The following is a 21,722-nucleotide window of genomic DNA, read 5'->3' as shown; positions in this document are numbered from 1 at the left end:
TTTCACTTTTCCCCAGATAGAAATCTGAACCTTTCCAAACAGTTGTCATGAATATGGATAAATTATGAGAGCCAAATCCTGAAGTATACTATCCCTTCTTGTATAATTATTAACAATAAATTATGAAAGTTACCTTTGCCTTTTTACCTACCTTTCTCTGCATAAGAATAATTTGGATTAGTTTTATGCCCCCTTATTTGGAAATACCAAGAAGATCTCTGCAGAATATTAAATAAGTATCGTTCTCTATGTTTCAAATAAAAAGCTACTCCAAGGAAGATACTTGATTTCATGAAGACATGACGGTAGTTTCTTGCATTTCACCGAAACTGAGCACGTAAGCCAGAGTTGAAGGGAAGGAGTCATTTTGTCTCTTTCTGCGTATGCGTGGTTATTTTCTATATTTTCATTCCTTTTCCTAATTCAGTAAAGAAGAGAAAAATTTTTCTCCTGCTTTTTTCATGCCAAAAAAACAACTCTTGTTTTATTAGTTCTAGTGGAAATGTGTTTTGCTTGATGATTGGAAGCAGCTATAATCCTCTTGCTTCCATCCAGGGTAACTGTTTTGGTCTGATAGATGTTTGTTTACAGCAGCAGTTAGCAATTTGTATGGACAGTGCTGCTCTCAATGAAACCCAAATGCCTCTTGGAAGAAAGATGACAGAGTCAGTCCAGCAACTTGCAAAACTTTAAAAGCAATTCCTTGTCAAACATGTGAAAAACAACTCTTCCCTCTCGGCGACTCGAGTCCAAAAATGAGAAACTATCCTACTCCAGATGGTGATTCCTTGCTAGTAAAATAGGCCTGGGCTGACTCGGCTCCGTTCCTTTATGTTCCCTTTGCAAAACTCACAAAGAACACATTTGGGGCCACTTTTCAGAGTTGGCAACAGTCTCTGCGTTTTAAGGAAATCATATGGACACACACACAAAAACGCCACGATGGATGATGGGCTCGGGATCCCCAGAGTCCAGAAATGAGATACATAGGCCTTAAGTTCTAGGTCATCAGTTCGAACCTGGCCTGGACCCAAGAATCATCCTCTCTGTTGCCAGATTTGGTTGCTTGATTAAATTTGGTTAAAACAGATTGAGAAAAGGTTGTATTTCCTTGTTGACTAGATCTCCTTTTAAAAAGAAGAGGAAGAAAGAGGAGGAGGAGGAAGCAGAGGAAGAAGAGAAGGGGGGATGGGGAAGAAAGAAAGAAAAGAAAAAGGAGGGAGAGAAGAAATAGGAACTGAAAAACAAAACAAAACACTCTATAGGATGATAAAGTGATTCCTAAATTGGAAATTACTGCAGGTCTAGAAGATTTAGTCATTAATTTTAAGGCCAGTACCTTTCTCTACTATTTACATGTGAGCTATTAGAGTGGCTTTCATATATTTAGAAATTATTTAGAGAGGACTTGAATGTGTGTGTGTGTGTGTGCACGTGTGCATGTGTTAATAACCTTGACTTTTTTTTTTTTACACTTTAAAAAAATATTTTATTTATTTGACAGAGAGAGACACAGCAAGAGAGGGAATACAAATAGGAGGAGTGGGAGAGGGAGAGACAGACTTCCCACTGAGCAGGGAGCCCAATGTGGGGCTCCATCCCAGGACCCTGGTATCGCGACCTGAGATGAAGGCAGACACTTAACTGACTGAGCCACCCAAGCACCCCTACCTTGGCTTTTTAAAGCTGAAATAGATGCTTCAGGACAAAATGAGACTCCTTCCCTGAGGAGATGGAAGCAGAGTCTGGTCAGCCACTTGCTAGGGATGTTGGGAAGAAGATTTAAGTACTAGAATAGTAATTGTATTGGTTAGTTTTAAAATTTTCTTCTGCATCCAAAATCCCATGCCTTATAGAATCAGTCCCCTTTGCCTGTCATTTTTTTTTTTAAATCATCTTGATTTGGGGTGATATCAGCCACTTGAGGTAATACCTGTTGTTGGTTGAGTCTTGCCTTATATGTAAGAAACCATTGACTGCCTTCGCTAATGTCCTGTTTTATTTCTTTAGGTGTCTGAACACACACAATTAAGTTGGATCCTTACCTGCATGGTCAGATTACCCCGGTTACAGCATTTACACCAGTGGAAGGTAAATGACAGCGATCTGATTAATAAACAAAAAGAAATTCAAAGTCCCCATTGTGACTGGTTTTTTTTTTTGTTTGTTTTGTTTTGTTTTGTTTTGTTTTTTCCCTTCTCCTGTTTATTTTTGTGTTCTGCTCTGGGAATCCTGAGTTTACTGGCCTCCCTGATCTGTCACTCACCAGTAGCCTGAACAGCATCTTAATTTCTCTGCCTCAGGGTAGTAAATGCAAAGTAAGAGGGTTCACCAGGATTCCAATTTAAAAACAGGATAAAAATATCCACATTTTTAACTGTTTGATTTTATCTGTGTAGGTCAAATCAGAGTGACCTTTGAATAGATTTGCTAATGACCTTGGACCTACCACATTGTAATTAACAAACAGTCACAATTTCTGGATTACTGCTCCCTGAAGCTGCCTGCCATCGCCATGCAATTAGCTGGCAGTAAGGCTTAAATGTTTTCACTGTGGGGAGAAGGAGCAGCATATTTTATTTAACATTTAAACAAGTTGAGTCCAGGCAACAGTTCAAACCCACAGAAAAATTCAGGCTGTACTTTTTCTAGGAAGTTCGACTGAGAAAGATAAATTGGATAATTCATAGTACTTCATTTCCATTTATTTTTGCAATTGGATAACCTGAGGGTAGGTAGCCCCTAAGTGCGTCAACACTGAATTTCAGTTTCAGACTTCTCTCCAGCATATTTTCAGGGCCGTTGGTTTCTTCAAAAGCTGGTTCAGAAGCTTCCAGATCCATCGCAGAGAGAAACAGAGTTTTAAAGTGACTGTGCCGAAATAAGAGGTTAAGGGGTAAAGCTGCAGAGTCATTACCTGCCAGGGATTACAAACAAAATGCTGTCATGCTCTATACCGTATTTTGGTTTCAGCCAAGACATTCTCATTTTCTCAAAATACTCTAAGTTGAATACCAAAATCCTTTTCAGAAGAACTGAATACTAGTTCAATGGGAATTGCTCCCACTTTAAAATCATGTCTGAGGACCTGCTGATAACACGTGACTAGAGAATGCACGAACTCAGGTTTCCCTCCACTGTCCAAAACTTGAGCATCTCTAGGAAACCTTTCATAAGCCAAAATGGAATAGAGCCAAGAAGCAAGTACCATTTCATAAAGGCCAAAATCCTCTTCCGTTTTCTTTCAGTTACTGAAAGCAGGCACTAATGTCAGTCTTTTGGAAAAGCAAAGTGGTGTAATGAGAAGTTTTAGGTAGCAGGGGAAACCTATATTCTCCGGAAGCCTTTCCACCAGCCTGTGATTTCTTTTTTTTTTTTTTTTTTTTTTGTGAATTATTTATTATTTTTTTAGAGAGACAGAGCATGAACAGGGGGAGGGGCAGAGGGAAAGGGGGAGAGAGAGAGAGAGAGAGAAGCAGACTCCCTGCTGAGCCCAGAGGCAAAGTAGGGCTCCATCTCATATCCTGAGATCATGACCTGAGCCAGAACCAGGAGTGGGTCCCTCAACTGACTGAGCCACCTAGGTGCCCACTGTGATATTTTATTTGTGGGTAAAAACATGGATTTCAATAAGTGACTCTTAATCTCACAAAACAAACTGAGGGTTGCCGGGGCGGGGGGAGGGGGGGGGGGGGGGGGTGGGGGGGGGGGGGGGGGGTTATGGACATTGGGGAGGGTTTGTGCTATGGTGAGTGCTGTGACGTGTGTAAACCTGGCGATTCACAGACCTGTACCCCTGGGGATAAAAATACATTATATGTTTATTAAAAAAAATAAATTAATTTAAAAAATGGATTTCAAATGCCAATCTTATCCTGCCTTCTCTGATCATCCCTTCATTAGCAAATATTGGCAATGCCTTCTGCAAGTCTCATACCACACTAGGGCTGGAGGTATAGCAGTCAACAGGACAGACAGAAGTAGCCACTTTCATGAGGCTTGTGGTCTCTTTGGGCAGAGACAATTGTACAAGCAATCAGGAAGTGTGAAAAGTGATCAGAAGGAGGGGTCTCGATACTGTAGGAGGATCTAAGAGCTTGGTTTTGATTGGAGGGGAATAGTAGAGTAGAAAGGTGGGATCTGGGCTACCAAGGTCATGGTTACTTGCAGGATTCCACAGGGGGTAACACAGATATGGGAGGCATCTGGGGCACATAATAGGCACTCAATAAATATTAATGCTCTCCACATCTCCCCCCTTCCTTTGTAATTTCAAGTATTCTAATATAAAAGTATTCTAATATAAAAAGACTATAAATTTAATGCAGTAGCACTTTTTAAAAATTGGGTTCTTTTCTCATTTGCTCATGGCCAAACTAAACTTTTATTATCTTTATCCCAAGATTGCAAACTGGGCTTTATCATGGACATTGCAATAAAAAGATGTACTGAAGGAATTCTGGGTTCAAACTTTCAAATTTCCTTTGAGTGACCTATAGCATTCGTTGCTGTAAGCCGGAAAATACTAAAAGTAACCAGAAGAGTTAAGTATGCACCTGAGTGAGGGAACATCAAGACCAATTCAGAACTGTTTCGATTAAAATTTCTCTTCATTTCATTTTTTAAATCCCATGACTGTTGGTATTTTGGTGTTTTTTTAAGTGTGATTTTGGGGTGCCATGACATTTTTGTCAGTAGCACAGTGGGGGACTTCCCAGGAGGTTTCCACGGATATAACAATATGGCTTTCGATGTTAACTTGTCAAATTAATTAATAATGGAGTTTCTATGATTTGGAACCTAGAGACTCTTCTTCCCGGGCTTTAATTAAATGCACCAGAAATAGGGCAGTGTGGGACCCCTTCCGGGGGCAGTGGTGAAGCGGATTTCCCTTATTCCTGCCTCAGCCTGCAGCAGGAACCCTGCAGTCACATGGCTTTCTGTGTTGCTAGAAGGAACTGAGATATAATGGTAGTACAGTAGCTTTAAAGATTGCTTAACATAGCGGTATCATTAGATTCACAGCTGATTTCTTTCCCTCCTCTCTTTTCACCACCTAGGTGAAGGTTGCCACACAGAAGCATGGTGGGACCGTAGGCCTGCTCACATACCCAGTGCTCCAGGCTGCTGACATCCTGTTGTACAAGTAAGGAGCAGAGTGTACCCCTGGGTCTTATGCATACTGATGAGAGAGTGTTCAAGCCCATCCCCAAAAGATTTGGCTCACAGGGAATGGAGCTATACAAAGGATTGTGTGAATCAGTTTGTGTCTATTATCCAGTAAAAGGTACAAAATGACAGAAGGCTGTTTTACTGTGAAACTAGTAACATGAAGGGCTAACACTTACACAGCACTTACTATGTGTTGGAAACTATTACAAGTGCCTAGCAGATATTCACCCCGTTAATCTTCACAACCACCTTGGGAAAGTTGCACAACAATCATCCCCATTTTACAGATGAGGAAATGAAGGTACGGAGTGGTTAGTCACTCGCCCAAAGTCATGGAGCTAGCAGAGCTTGGGCCCAAGATCTGAGGGTAGAAAGTTTGGGTAGAGGGTTGTGGTGCTCGTAACCACTCTGCAGTATAGACTTCCCTGGTAATAATTAAGCTTCAAGAGTTTTAAGCATTGCTCTCTCAAACAATCTAGATTCTAAAGCAATGCTGTGTAATAGAACTTGCCTGCAATTATGGAAATGATCTGTGCTTTCCAAGGCCTTAGCTGCTAGCCACAGGACATGTTGGCAGAAGAACGGAATTTTAAGTTTTACTTAATTTTAATAATTTAAATGGAAATAGCCACCTGGATCTGATGGCTACTGTATTTGATCAGCTGTTGAGAGCAAGTTTTTCAACACGCTAGGGTGCCCTACTTTTCCTGGACCCATAATCCCTCTAGTCAGCCAATGCTGTCCCTCTACAGGTCTCAGACCCTACAACCAGAGGATGCTGAAGCCTGCCCTATCTGTACTTCTGACCCTATCACTTTCCCAGTCCTTTCCTGCCATCCCCACATCACCTCCCTTGCCCCCCAGTTAGCCTTCTAGAGATAAAGCTTCCCAGTAGGCATGCACACATAGTCAAGCCTCACTTCTGAGGAAAAGGAGAAACTCTGTCAATCTGTTTTTCCCTGAAGCCTTAACCTTGCAAAAGTGATTCTTCCCTAGGAAAACTAGAATTCTTTGCATGTAAATATGACAATAGCATGGAGATGACAGTATCTATACCTCATAGTACGACCCCAGAGCCTTTGTGCCAGTATGATGGAAGCAACCAGAAGAACAACTGCTTAGCTTCACAAATCAGGAACGTCCTTTAATACATGCAGGCTACCTTTAATTCTGCTCAAAACATATACATGAGGATTGTGTGTTGTTTGTTGTATTAATTTGAATGTTGGATTCCTAGCAGCATTTATTACTTTTAGTAAGTAACTTTTGACTTATCCTGGGAAATCTAGGATTTACTAGGATAAATCTAGGGAAATCTTTTTCTCCAGGAGTAGCAAATGGAAGTCTAATAAAGGTCTAATACATTTCCCAGCAAAGTAGTGTGTTTTCTCACCTGTAAATGGGAATATTAATTATAGTTGCACAGAATTAGTCAAAGATTAAAATGAAATATGGGCCAGGCAGTGCTGTGACTGGGAGCTGTCATTTGGTCATGCCTGGTGATGATTGTCTCTAACGATCATAGTCTTACGTCAAATTTCACTTTCAGGAGAGACTTTTTTTTTTTTTTTTTTTTTTTTTTTAGAAAGAGTGGATGGAGGCAGGGGCAGAGGAAGAGGAAGAGAGAGAATCTTTTTTTTTTTTTTTTTAAGATTTTATTTATTTATTTGACAGAGAGAGAGATCACAAGTAGGCAGAGAGGCGGGCAGAGAGAGGGGGAAGCAGGCTTCCCCCTGAGCAGAGAGCCCAATGTGGGGCTCAATCCCAGGACCCTGAGACCACGACCTGAGCTGAAAGTAGAGGTTTAACCCACTGAGCCACCCAGGTGCCCCGGAAGAGAGAGAATCTTAAGCAGGTTCCACACCCAGTGTGGAACCTGAAGCTGGTCTCAGTCTCCTAACCCTGAGATCATGACCTGAGCCAAAATCAAGAGTGAGAGGCCTAACTGACTGAGCCACCCAGGTGTCCTGCAGATTTTTTTTTTTTAATTTACTTATTTGAGAAAGAGAGAGAACATGAGAGAGAGCATGAAAAGGGAGAAGGTCAGAGGGAGAAGCAGACTTCCTGTGGAGCTGGGAGGCCAATGTGGGACTCGATCCGGGATCATGACCTGAGCCAAAGGCAGTTGCTTAACCAACTGAGCCACCCAGGCGCCCTTGGGGGACTTCTTTATAGAAGCAAAGGCTGAGGTTTGTCAGCACCAGAAGACGAAAGCCCATGAGCACAGGTGATTTCCTTAACAGTTCAAGAGCTGTCCTGTGAAAGTCCTCTAAGCTCAGGGCTGTGAAAGAGAGTAAACTTGAGCAAGAGTGATTGTCCCCTTTGTGATACCATGGAGCACAGAGTGGGGGGGAACTTTACCGGTCCTGTCCTGCAATTCCCTAGCTTTACAAACACAGCCCAGGGAGGGTAAGCACTTTACGCAAAGCTGCACAGCCAGTCAGTGGACAGTGGAGCATCTGGGCCTGGTTATGGTCTCCTGAGGCCTATGCTGACCTTCCTTAAGGAACCAGTAGTTATAATCTGGGGCAAGATCATCACATAAGCAACAAGGACGATACAAGGTCATATATACTAAAGCGATGATGAGTTGATTTTTTGCTCATTGCCCAAACTACAATTAGCAGAATGATAACATCCTACCATTGCTTTCATCTTTAAAGTTAGGAGCCAATGGGACATAGCTTAAGGGGTTATTGAGCAAAGGATGTATGAATTGGTATCACCTACCATATGCTCAGTACAAATGTTTCAAGAGTACAAGCAATATTGTAAGAGGCTGACACCTGGCAAGAGTAGCTCCTGATCACTGTTTTCAAGCCAGGCCTGAGGTTGTGAAGGTCTTCTTTTACAGAAAGAAATTTTGGATAATTATTTCTCATAGTTAGTTAATGCTTCCAAGGATAAGTTGCCCCCCAGGTAACTTCCAGCCTCAGTTACCCCCCCAGCCAACTCCTGGGAAGCAAAGAAATACCTATACTATACATATTCCTTCTTTAACTCTTACTGATCCATTTGGTAGTTAGCATATACACTAAGAATGCCATGTAATACCTTTCTTTTTCCTCTTTTCTAAAAGGAAGCTATGGTAGCAGATTGTTATGTATCCGCATCAGGTTTCTGATGTTTTATATATAATTCATTAAGCAGAGAAATTTATTTAAAGTATTATAACCAGGTAATTACCTACATTCAAGACAACTGCCTCCTACCTTAGCTTAGCAACCATCTACCTGCAATGCCATAATTAGATCCTGGGCGTGGAACAGACAATGGCATACTCCTTTTCTTAAGAGAAACAGCCCTACATTTGCCTCCTATCTGGTCTCTGGCCGGACCTCCAGCCTCTGTCTGCACATTCTCTGCTTGTAGGCTCTGGTCCTTTGGGCTCCTTTCTCCTGCCTTCCTCCTTTCAGACTGTCACCCTGGGGACCGTTGCTACACACACGTGTCCCACTTTTCTTGGGCATGTGTGTCCCTTGGACCCCTCCAAAGTATGCAGACAAGTACCATAAAATCAGTTCTGGTTTCTGCAGCATTAATGCTGCTAACGTACATTTCTTATCTGTTTCATTATGCTTCGCCTCCCAGGCTTAGAAATGCCTAACTGCTTCGTATTAAGTAGCAGAGACAGGACTCAAACCCAGGTCCGATTTTTAGCCTGTGCCGTTGTTTTCCCTACTGCACAGCTCAAGCACTTGGGCTATTTTTTGTTTGGTTTATGTTACAGATAGTTCTGGATTTGGAAACAGGTCATAACCAGAATGTCTATGAATATTTACGTTGTAAGTATAACAAACAAGCAAGTTAGACGGATTCAAAAAACATTTGTATTTTCTCCCTCCAGCCAACCTCTATGTAGCCTCTTTACCAAATGCTGATGCAAAGCGTGTGTAGATTTTGTGTTTGCTTTTGTCAATAACACCACTGGAGTAAGTGGGACATGGTGAGCCAGAGAATAAACACAAGGGAAGGGAATGAAAGGAGAGCCTTCCAGATAAGCATATGAGAGATTTATTCCATTGTTTTGGTAGAACTTGGTATGAGACCCAGGAATGGAAAGCTGAGACCGTCTTAGGCTTGAGAATATAATAAAATAGCAGATATTTGAAGAGGGACAAGATACCGAACAATGGCATTTGCTCCAAGTTTTTATTTTGCATCTGCATTCTTTTTCTGAATATCCAATTTCAAATAACTGGCTATATATTAAGAAAATGCTTCTGTCTCCTTTCCTCTCTCTCTCTCTACACACACACCCAGTTTTTATTGACATGTAGTAAATACATGTTAAGTACCTGTGGTGCTGCTTATCCAGAGAAAGGCTCTCTGCATGGACTTGAGCGAAGGGAAGGAAGGAATTAACAGAGGTGGGCATAGTGGTCAGGCACTACACACACGCTAACTATTCAGATTCTCAGAGCGGCTCTGCAAGACAGGTAAGTGATATCATCCCCATTTTACAGATAAAGAAATGAAGTTTGAGAGAAGTGCTACTAAGTCGCTCAAACAGACATGAGATCGATCACCTGGGCTAACCAGTGTCTCTTCTCCGAGAACACAATCGGAGAACCATGGGAAGGGGGTAAGAAGAGAGTGAAAGCAAAAGCTGACATGACGTAGGAAAATGAGCAAACAGAGGCCTCAGGAGCTGTGAGTAAACAGAACCAAAGCCAACCAAAATCAGAGCGTAGAGAGGATGACGGCTGGTTGGCAAGCTTCACACTTGCTAATTCCAGAGAAGAGATAAATTGACCATAATGTCTGAGAATGCCATCGAGGACAATCGAGATAATCTGTTTCTAAAACTGCTTGAGGGACTTCTGGTTCTTGAATTATACCCTTTCTCTGTGAGGCCGGTCTGTCCCAAATTTTTGTGAGATCCTGAAAGCTGCTGGCCAAACCTCATTGTAGCCGTCTGCCACCATCCACATACTCACCCACAAATGCCAAGCAGGACTGTCTTCTCTTTCTCCGTCACTTTCAAGCTCTAGAGTGAGAACCTACGGTAAACCAGAAGCCAGAAGTTTCCAGGCTGCGAGCCTCTTTCTCCGTCACTTTCCAGCTCTAGAGTGAGAACCTACGATAAACCAAAAACCAGAAGTTTCCAGGCTGCTAGCCCCTGGAAATCGACAAATAGCATAGAAGGAAGAGGGTGGTGCTGAGATGTCCACGGATGACCCAATCCTGGAAGCAATGGGAAGTGCTTTGTGATTTTTCGGGACGGAGTGAGATGATCTGATTTATATGTTTAACACGGAACTGATTGAAATACAGAGAATGACTTGCAGCGGGACAAGAGCACCTGGGGCCGTCTAGAGGCTCTTTCACTAGTCTGTTTGGGTCATGATGGTGTCAGTGAAGATGAAGTCAGTAAGCTAATGCAGGAGGTAAAATGGGTAGAGTTTCATAATGGATTGGATGGGTATGAGAAGGAGGTCTCAGGTGACCCCACCATTCTGACTTGTGTAGTTGGATTGATGCTGTTGCCATTCATGGAGATCACACCGAAAGAGGACTAGCCAGAAGAATTTATAGCTTCGTGTGGTGTTTTCTCTACTCCTGGAGTCTGTAACTCCCTAGAGGGTACAAACCTTCACTATATCTCTCACAGGACCTAGCACAGGCCATGCACATCATAGGTGTTCAAGAAATAATTCCTAAATTAGAGAGTCATTAGGCATATTCAATAAGCAGCCCGTGATGGTGAGTTCATCCTTCACGAAAGGAAAAATAGCACCAAACTCCACCCAACCCAGGCCGGTTAAAGGCAGCAGCACTGAAAACTCACAAACACAGCCAAAATAGGAATGAATGAAAGAATGAATGAATGAATAAGAGACCCACTCTCTGTGAGCAGATATATGTAGGCAATGATTATTCATCTGGACACCAATTCTACGGGAGGGTGAGGTAGATCCCAAGTCAGCATGAATACAACAAGGAAACAAGCAGAAGAAAAAAGAAGTTAGTCACCAAGGAAGAAGACCACATGCATTATTATGTGACAGAAGTTATAACAATCAAAATTATGAAAGGCTTTTGTTTTCTGTTGGGTCTAAGAAAGAAGCACAGTCAGGATAAGAAAAAAAAAGAAAGAAAAGAAAAGAAAAAAAAGATAAGAAACGAAAAAGAAAAAGAAAAGAAAGAGGAAGAAAGGAAAAGGGAAGAAAAGAAAAACTGGGGGAAAGAGAAGGCATTAATATGGATATCATTATGTAGGGTATAAATTTTAAAAGAGCAGTTCTAAATTATTTGAAGTGAAAGGAAGACGATGAGGAGAGAAGTTGAAAATGTGAAGAGAATAAGCCCCATAAGTGAGTGGAATCAAAGACAGGCTGAATTCATGTAAAGTGTAAACTCAGTGGATGAGAAGTAGGGGCCAAGATAAATTATAGGAGGTGAAAAGAGCAGCAGGAGCAGAGGGAAGAAAGGCTAGAAACAAACAAACTAAAATCAGATGAAGAAGCCAAGGCGAGCAATAGGACCAGGTGAAAAAAATTAAAATTTTTTAATCTCCTTTTTTTTTTAAAAAGGCAAAACCTCACAGAATTGTAAGAAAAGAGGCAAGGATCTCACAGAAAACAAAGATGCATGTAGAGTCATTATGAAAACTAAATGTGTTTTCTGTTTAGTTTGGTCTTTGTGGATCTGGAACCATTTTGACATGTGGAAATACTCATTTTGATGTGCCTAAAGTGTATTGATTATGGTAATTGTTTTTTCTGTGTTAGCTGCAGTCCATTGTGATTTCCTATGGGCTACTGTAATTGCTTTTTAACCTGCCCTGTTGGCTAATTTGGTTTGGGGGAGTCAAAGTGACCTCTGCACGTCAGCCTCACTAGAATCCCAAGGCGGGACTAGCAGAGTCCAGTCAAAGGAGGGAGGCTTAGAAAGATGGGGTTGTGTGCCTGTACCTCAGAGAGGAGCGCATGCGGGCTTGTGGGCACTGAGGGAAACATAAAAAGGAATGTTGTTGGTTTTACCACTGATGAAGCAGGGACCTTCTTCTGATCCAGGCTGTGTGGAAGAGAGCAACAGACAAAGCCCTAACGATTATTATGTTGAATTTCCTGAATTCATATATGACCTCAGAAGGAGAGAAACCACTTCCTGATCTATTGTCATGGTCCCCATGCTTTGCCTTCCTTCCTTCCTTCTTCCTTGCTTGCTTGCTTTCCTCTTCCTTCCTTCCTTTTTCTTTCTTTCTTTCTTTCTTTCTTTCTTTCTCCTTCCTTCCTTCCTTTTTTTAGATTATATTTATTTATTTGAGAGAGAGAGAGAGAGGGAGAATGAGTGCAAGCAGGGGGAGGGGAAGAGGGAGAGGGAGAGGAACAAACAGACTCCCACTAAACAGGGAGCCTGATGGCTGGGCTCGATCCCAGGACCCTGAGATCATAACCAAAGCCACAGTCAGACACTTAGCCGACTGAGCCATCCAGGTGCCCCTATGCTTTTTCCTTTCCATTCATTATCTGTCTCTGTTTTCTTTAAATTAAAGGGGTTCTCAGATTCCCTATAACATGCCGTTCATATTTGGGGATTGCCTAATCAGATAGGTCAAATATGTTTTCTATCTGTGTCAGGATTGCTGCTGAGATCTGTGACTATCCCTGAGATTATACGTTAGTATTTATGTTTGTGGTATAAATCACCAATCAAGAAAGCCAAATGATCCTGGTTTGAAAAAAGTCACAATGGACCTCACAGTGAGGGCCCTGATAGGATCAGTCTTTCACTATTTTGTCCTTCATCAGGTCAGATATTAATGAATATATATTCTAATCAATAGCTAGTGTTTATTGAGCTCTACTGTCAAGTACTGTGCTTGGTTATCTCATTTAATCCTTGAAACAGTCCTTTGAAGTAAGCATCATCATGACCCCCAACTCCAGACAGAGGCTCAGAAAAGTAGGAAGGTGGGGCTATGATGGCTCATCCCGTAGCTGGTGGAGCTGTGGTGTAAACTCAGGTAGTCTGACTCCTGGGTCCAGGCTCTGATCCTCTAAACTGATGACGAACTGATTTCACTGTCATTTTTCTATTGCTATAAAACTATCTCAGTCATAGTGCCCTCTTCTTGAGATCATTCCCTTATTCAATAAATATTTATACTTGATCTTAGCCTAAAGGTCAAGAAATGATTACTTATTCAATAAAAATTTCTTGAGCTCTGGGCAGCTCTAGTGGGGATTAGAAATTAAGAACAAAACAGACAAGCTCTCAAAAAAACTTATTTTTTTAACAGGAGAGAAAACAACATACAATTAAATAAACAAATGAAATAAAATAATTTAATTAGGAATAATACTAGAAAGAAAAGAAATGGGATATGTGGAAAAGAATAAAAGGGAGGGGTGCCTGGCTGGCTCATTCAGAAGAGCATGTGACTCTTGATTTTGGGGTTATGAGTTCAAGCCCCGCATTGGGGGTAGAGATTTCTTGGTGGGGGGAAAAAGGAAAGAATAAGAGGGAGAAACCAACTGTGGAGAGTATGTTTAGGGAACACTTCTCTGAGGAGGTGATATTTAAGCTTAGACCTGAAATAAAGGAACCAAGGTGTTGGAGCTATGGGAGGAACATTCTAGTAGACCAGAAGAAGTGTCTCCAACAGACCTAACTCCCTGCCTCAGATGTTTGACATGTAAGCTATCCAGGATACATGATTTCGCTGTCTTTATAGTCTTGCAGAGAGAGAGTCAACAGTTTATTTCAATGTTCTAATGTAGTTTAAATGTTCTTACGTATGTTCAACAAGAAAATAATTAAAAATCACTGCTACTATTTCTGATCTTGTGAACATCTTAGTGCATTTCCTTCAAATCAATTTTTTAAGCTAATATCTCTTCTTTGCCTTCCATGTACAAGGCTCTAGGCTACAAGTTTTACGTGCATCATTATATTCTCTCTTCACACAACTCCAGGAGTAGGCAGTTGTTTTAAAATAAAAACACAAGAGTGAAGAGGTCAAGTAACCTGTCCGGGCACATGCAGAAGGTCAGGATGGAATCTGACCCCAGAACTGCCCAACAAGAGTCCCCACTCTAACCACCGTGGCTTCTCCTTGGCGTGAGTGCAGGTTATATGTATTTTCCCCCAAATTTATATCCTGCTGTTTTGTCTTCTATTTTTCCACATCATTAAATATTGACGGTTTTTTTTAATTCCTTGTTGTCTGTCTCCTGCTATACAGACTGAGCGTTCTTTCCTTTTACCTATTCCAATGATTCCAAAGGTGTGCTTTCTGTGTTTAAATCCAGTAGTGATCATCTTTAAACAAAGACTACCCACTGAGAACAAATAAAGGCTATTTATTCAGAGCCTGCTACAGCAGGGGAAACCTCCACCATCCCTTGGATTTCGTGTTTGATGTTTCGAAGAGACTTGAAGGCAAACAGGGGAACGGAGAGGCTTTGTGGTGGCAAAAAGGAAGATTCGGGTATGCTTTAATTGAGCCTCCACAGGGAGGCTGGAGGCTGGCCAACTAGAAGGGAGACTCTTATGTGATTAGTTTGGGGAGTATATATGACTCTCCCTGGTTGGGCCTGAGTTGGAGGAAGCGAAGACAGAGTCAGGGAGTTGGCACTCATTAATGGAGTCTAGACCATTCCAGGCCAGAGGAGTTGAAATCAGTGTCACGTAATGAATGAACCTCTAGCTGTACAGACGATGCATCTTGAGCACCTTTTTTTTTTTTTTTTTTTTTAAAGTAGGCTCCAGGGGCGCCTGGGTGGCTCAGTGGGTTAAATCCTCTGCCTTCGGCTCAGGTCATGATCCCAGGGTCCTGGGATCGAGACCCGTGTTGGGCTCTCTGCTCCGCAGGGAGCCTGCTTCCTCCCCTCTCTCTCTCTGCCTGCCTTTCTGCCTACTTGTGATCTCTCTGTCAAATAAATAAAATCTTAAAATAAATAAATAAATAAATAAATAAATAAATAAATAAATAAATAAAATAAAGTAGGCTCCATGCCCAGCATGGAGCCCAGTGTGGGGCCTGAACTTAGGAACCTGAGATCAAGACCCAAGCTGAGATCAAGTGTCGGGTGCTTGGGGCACCTAGGTGGCTGTCAGGCCTCCACTTTTGGTTTTAGCTCAGATTGTAATCTCAGGGGTTGGGTTGTGAGATCAAGCCCTGCCTTGGGCTCTGTGCTCGGAGTCTGCTAAAAGATTCTCACCTTCTGCCCCACCCCCTTCCTCACACCTTCTCTCTCTCTCAAATAAATCTTTAAAAAGGCGGGGTGGGGGAGCGCTTAACCAACTGAGCTACTCAGGCGCCCCTTGAACACCTTTCTGAAATACAATATACCATTTTAGAATTCTGTTCCCTACCTAGCTACTGTGATTTGAAGGGTTATGAGATTTTAGACACTGTGCTAAGTACCATACATGCCTTGTCTCAGTTTATCTCCACAACAACAGTATGGGGTAAATATTATTATTCCCATTTTACAGTAAGAAAGTTGACTATGATAGAAATTGTATGATTTACCCAGAGTAATACAAAATGAGTGTCAGAGTCAGGATTTGAAACTGGCCTATCCCCAAAGCCTGTGCTCTTAAATGAGTGCTATACCGAATTTCTCGCGCTCGCTCTCTCTCTCTCTCTCTCACACACATGCACACACACAGCCCAACTACATGAGTATTTGAGGGGCTATATGAAAACATAACTAATGTTCAGAGGTTTTCTTTAATAAGTAAAATGTGTTACTTCCATACAAAAGAAGTGTCAAGGAGTTGCTTTCAAACCTATTGCTTATTCTAAACTTCAGAACATTTATCAGCATTTCTTAGGAAATATACACAGAACTATCTTATGACACAAACAAATATTAGTTTCATTAACTAACAATCATAACTTGCTTTTGACCAGAAAGTACTGAATATATATTCACCAGATTTGTCTCCCCAGGACTTCTGGGTTATTATAAAAGATAATTTTGAATCAAATTGAATACAAATAATATTAATGTAAATATATAAACTTGAATCAAAATTTCCCCCATGTGAATATTCAAAAGAACCTGCTATGAAATCATATAAATTCCTTACGGTTCTGTAACTATAGTACAGGAATGTTCTTATGAAGCTATTAAAAAATTCTGTTAATGAAGACCACCTAGAAACATGGGAAATATCTATTAGGTTAACATAAAAGATAGTATGCATATTATACTGCAGTTATGTAAAATTATACATCCACATAGACAAGAAAAAGACTGGAAAGTAATTTGCAAAAAGAAAAATAATTGCAAAATAATGAGGGATGTTTCAAATTTTTCAAAATGCTATCCAGTGTTTTGCTATATTAAAGAAGCTAGTTTGGATGCTAGACAGCTTTATTAAGCGGACCAGTAGCCTGTGGACAATAATTCACAAGGGAAATAAGAAGATCTCTGCCAGTTTTTTGAGAACCACTCCTTAACCAGGTATAAGAGGTTTTCCTCTCCATAAAAATGGAGAATAATTTTCCTTTTCTGAAGCTGTTTTGAAAAGCTGTTATTTTTCCACTCAAAATGTACCATTATCATGTAAATATTCAAGTTGACTTTCAGGCAGCTGTTTTCACAGGAGGAACATTAAACTCTTTTGATCAAGAAGTGATAGCAACTTGTTCTCTTTTTATTAGCAAGTGTAAACTTATAATCAAGTGTAAACTCCACAGCCAAGCATTAAAGACTTAAATCTTAAGTCTTAAATAAAAGACTTAAAATCTCCTGTCTCTCCCTAGTAATACTTCAGGAGAAAGTTTTCCACATCAAGACTTCTCCATAATGGTTAATTCTTCCCTTGTTTGATGTACCTCATCGAGATCCAACACTACAAATTTTATATATGAGATTAAAATAATGGTAAACGAACTCCTATATTCTAATATTTTTGGCTCGCATCTTTATTTTTTAATAAAATATTATGGGATAAAATTCAGGTCTCCTTTGTTCTTTTTCCCAGAATCATTTTCTCCCTCCTTCTCTGGAGGTGGCTACAATCATGGATTTGGGGAGGAGCTTCCAGAATGTTATTATACTTACACATGCAGCTGTACTTACACATTTCCTATGTACTTTTAAGATTTATGTGTCAGTGTACTCTACATGTCTCCTACAACTTGATATTTTTTTCGTTCAACGTTGTTTTTGAGATCTCTCTATACGGTACTGATAAATATGTTCATTTAAGCTCCCCGTGGCATATTAATTGTACTGTGATTGCAATTTACTGGAAAACAAAGGAGCCTCTTCCAGAAAGATCTTGTTACTCCCCGTATGACAGGGAGGAAAAACTCTTGCCTGAAGAGCTTTCTGCCATCTTTGATTTGCAGGGTGGGGCAGAGTGGCTTTCAAGTGTGAGCACAAGCGCTGAAGTAAAAAGCATCTGGTCGAAGCTCGGATAATGTGCGCTGACTGGGTGAGGGAACGAGGAGTGGTTTTAAAATACAATTATGCTTCGAGCATATGCTCTTTGAGATACCATTCCTCCCTCCCAGCAAGATCCTGTCACACGGTGTTGATGGCTGTATTCTTCTGCTATGGAAGAAACAGAACTAGAGTAGACAAATGTCTCTTTGGCATTTGTCTGATACATAGATAAAGACTTGGGTCTCAACATTCCCTCTGTAGTTGGTGAACATTTGTTGAACACCAACAGCGAAATAGGCACAGGAAATGCAGCTGCTTGCAAGATCATTTCAGTATAAGCAGGAGCCTTGCTGAGCTTTTCTGTATGTCTTTTATTAAAGGTCCACACACGTTCCTGTTGGGGAGGATCAAGTCCAGCACATGGAGCTTGTGCAGGGTCTAGCACGAGAGTTTAACAAGAAGTATGGCGAGTTCTTCCCGGTGCCCAGGTCCATTCTGAGTAAGTAACAAACACAGCACTGTTAAATCAGGCCGGGTTTCCAAGACGGGATTGGATAATGGACTGGGGCTTGGAATTTCCTTGGGACTAAACTTGGCTTTCTTGTGGACTGGCTTCAGGATTTGGAACTAGGATCCCCATCTTTCTCTGTCCTGTGGGACAGGCAGACCTCATTACATTATTGAATAAAATAGCCAAAAGAGTTTGAAAAGTATGGGAAAGACTAAAAATGAAAAGTAATCAAATTCATTAAATTATGTAACACACACATGAATGTATATGTGTGTATATTGGTAAATTATATAATACTTTATATTGAAAAGTATATATGGGAAAGACTAAAAATGAAAAATAATTATTTTCATTGTAAAGCATTATATAACTTACCAATTATATTTCTTTAGTAAATTATGTTATATTGAATATATATTAATAAATTAATGTATTAATATTATATTAAATATTAATATAGTAACCTATGCAATACTTTATAATGAATTATATATAATATATACATATATTCTTCCCTATTTTATGGATGGAGAAACTAAGGCTTGGCAAGGCTAATTTTGCATCCAAGTCACATAGCAAGTTAATGGCAAAGATCTGATTCCAAAGCCATTGGACCTCGCCTTCCCTAGTCACAAGAAAACAAAGCCATAAGAAGGAGAACTGCTGAATCACCAGCTTGATAAAACAAGAAGGAGTTGATCATTCTCACACCCTCTTTTCTTAAATGCCCAACACTGATAGGAGGTATAATCCCCCCACCGGATCTGAAGCCTCACCAGCAGCTGGGAGACTACACAAGTGTGGAAGGTTCTGGAGGAAAGAAGCTGTGCTTCTCTATCAACATTTTGGTGGGGATGTAGATTTGTGGCAGAGGCAGAGATCATTGAGCCTAAGTTCTGTCCATCTTTATTAAACTGACAACATTTTATAGGAGTATAACATGGGCCCAGTATATGAGTTCAGAAGCATAAGGCAGGTATAAATTTCTAAGCTATTCCAGTAATTCACACAAACAAAAAATGGGCCTACCATGCATTGAAATCAAGCTTCTTTTAGCAATAAGTAGTAGTTTAATGTTCTTGCCTATTATTATTTTACTTATTTCAACTTGTATGTTTCTGCAATAGCCATAAAACAGGCAATTATTAATAACACTGGTTTGTAAAGCACAGCTTAACATCTTGATTCTATCAGAGCAATAACCAACTCACGTGTGTGTGTGTGTGTGTGTGTGTGTGTGTGTGTGTGTGTGTTGGTATACACTTACATAACTGTGGTAAAGAAATGAAAGGATTGCCATAGATTGTTAAAATTTGTTGAGGGCAGGAAGGGCAGTGTTCTAGGCAGAGGGTAATTAGCTAACAGGGATGAGCAGAGAGGGAAAAGAGAGCAGGAGAGGAAGGACATAGACCAGACTTTTTAGAAAGGTATGCACGGCTAACACGCAGAATGATTTCATTTGTCTAAGATTAAACATTGTATGTGTATGGATGCATTAAAAGATGCATGAAAATATGATCAACCAAATGCTAACAGTTTTATTACATGTTTCAGGTGATCTTTATTTTCATGCTTATATAAATGGCTTGAATTTTTCACATGGGTATTTGCTATTTTTATAATCAGATAAAAATAATAAGGTCATATGACAAGAAATCATAAGTGTTGGCAGGAATGTGGAGAAAGAGGAACCCTCGTGCACTGTTGATGCAGCCACTGTGGAAAACAACACGGAGAGTCTTCAAAAAATTAGAAATAGAAATACCCTGTGATCGGGTAATTCCACTACTGGCTATGAAAACACTAACTCAAAAAGATATGTGCACCCCTGTGTTTATTGCAGCATGATTTACAATAGCCAAGATACAGAAGCAACGTAAGTATCCATCATCAGGTGATGGATAAGGGAGGTGTGGTATTTAGACACATGCTCAATCATATATGCTCAACCGTAAAAAAAGATGAGGTTGTGCCATCCGAGGCAACACGGGTGGACCTAGAGGGTATCATGCTAAGTGAGGTGAGTCAGACTGAGAAAGACAAATATCATATCTCATTCATGAGTGGAATCTTAAAAGAAAAGAGAGAGAATAAATAAACATAAAAAACAGAATCAGACCTGTAAATACAGAGAGCAAACTGATAGTTGCCAGAGGGGAAGAGGGGGGTTAAGACAAAATGGGTGAAGGGGAGAGGAAAGTACAGGCTTCCAGTTAGGAATGAGTAAGTTACGGGAATAAAAGGCACATAAAAGCCACAGCATAAGGAATATAGTCAGGGTGGTAGCATTGTAGGTGATGGACAGCAGCTACATGTATGGTGAACATAGCATAATGTATAAATTTGTCAAATCAGTGTTGCACACTGAGATTGGAGTAACATGGTGTGTCAGCCGTACTCGTTTATAATAATAATAATAATAAAGCCCTTTCGTCCCCTTGGCACTTTCTAAGATCTAGACACTGACATTCCTGGTGTGATGTTTTCTGATCCTGTTCTTGTCTTCTGGCTTTGGTGTCGGTGTGCGTCTGTGCGTTGTTCTCTAGCATCCATGAAGAAGGTAAAATCCCTCCGTGATCCTTCTGTCAAAATGTCCAAATCAGACCCTGATAAACTGGCCACGGTCAGGATAACAGACAGCCCCGAGGAGATCGTGCAGAAATTCCGCAAGGCTATGACAGACTTCACGTCGGAGGTGACCTACGAGCCAACCCGCCGAGCCGGGGTCTCCAACCTGGTGGCCATTCACGCAGCGGTGGCCGGCCTCCCCATAGAGAAAGCGGTCCAGCAGGGTGCAGGCCTGGACACGGCTCACTACAAGCTGCTGGTGGCCGACGCCGTGATTCAGCGGTTTGCTCCCATCAAGAGGGAGATTGAGAAACTGAAGACGGACCGGGGCCACTTAGAGAAGGTTTTACAGATGGGGTCCGTCAGAGCCAAAGAACTAGCCCACCCCGTGTGCCAGGAGGTGAAGAAATTGGTGGGGTTCCTATAGGAAGCTTCCCCGCATGGCAGAAAGGCTGTTATGTCTTGCGGCCTGTGCACTCCTAATTAATAAAGGCAGCTTTCCTCCCAAATGAAAAATGATGGCTTGGAGACATTTAGTTCTGGTACACAGGACTATTGGCTTCATATGATCAATAAGAATTTGTAACTTTCCAATAGAGCGGCGTTCTAAATCCCATCAGCAAATGCTGTGGCCAAGAAAGAAAGAAAGAAGGTCTGACTCTGAATCCTGAATTATTTGAGGCACACACCTTACCCTGAGTTTAGGTACACGAATGTGATTGAGGTGTAATTTGGCAAATAAGGATATCATTTGTCTCTCTCTCTGGAGTACCTACTATTAGGGGTGCTCACTTTATGTGTCCCAGCCCTTTCAAACGTTTTTGTTTCGTTTTGTTTTGAAGTAATCTCTACACCCAACGTGGGGCTCAAACTCACCACCTGGAGATCAAGAGTCTCATGCTCCACTGACTGAGCCAGCCAGGTGCCCCTCTTAGTAGTACTTAGATTCTTAGACTTATAATCCTCAGGATGTCGTTTGGACCCATTTGTGTTGAGACTTTATAAAAATAAATTGATTATTATAGTTCATTTGTCACTGAGATAGTACCTGTCTAAATGTATTTCAGTTGCTTAACTTGTCCCTGATGAAACCACACTGATTGTCCCAGTAAGTA

The 21,722-nt window shown here is 41.0% G+C and overlaps 1 protein-coding gene across 1 annotated transcript in view; it reads left to right on the top strand.

Annotated features, from left to right (window-relative positions):
• LOC111143286 (tryptophanyl tRNA synthetase 2, mitochondrial) overlaps positions 1-21,452 on the top strand; it is a 92,835-nt gene extending 71,383 nt beyond the window's left edge. The window contains exons 3-6 of the mRNA XM_022496925.1: positions 2,011-2,091; positions 5,061-5,146; positions 17,909-18,027; positions 20,586-21,452. Of these exons, the coding sequence (XP_022352633.1) occupies positions 2,011-2,091; positions 5,061-5,146; positions 17,909-18,027; positions 20,586-21,034 (735 nt within the window). The 3' untranslated portion in view covers positions 21,035-21,452. The remainder of the gene's footprint in view (positions 1-2,010; positions 2,092-5,060; positions 5,147-17,908; positions 18,028-20,585) is intronic.
• Positions 21,453-21,722: the final 270 nt, after the last annotated feature.

This window comes from Enhydra lutris, unplaced genomic scaffold, assembly GCF_002288905.1.
Source record: "Enhydra lutris kenyoni isolate GAN:26980312 unplaced genomic scaffold, ASM228890v2 scaffoldscaffold9, whole genome shotgun sequence".
NCBI lineage: Eukaryota > Metazoa > Chordata > Mammalia > Carnivora > Mustelidae > Enhydra > Enhydra lutris.
The sequence above is the reverse complement of the archived record's forward strand: the minus strand, read 5'-3'. Positions and strand labels throughout refer to the sequence as shown.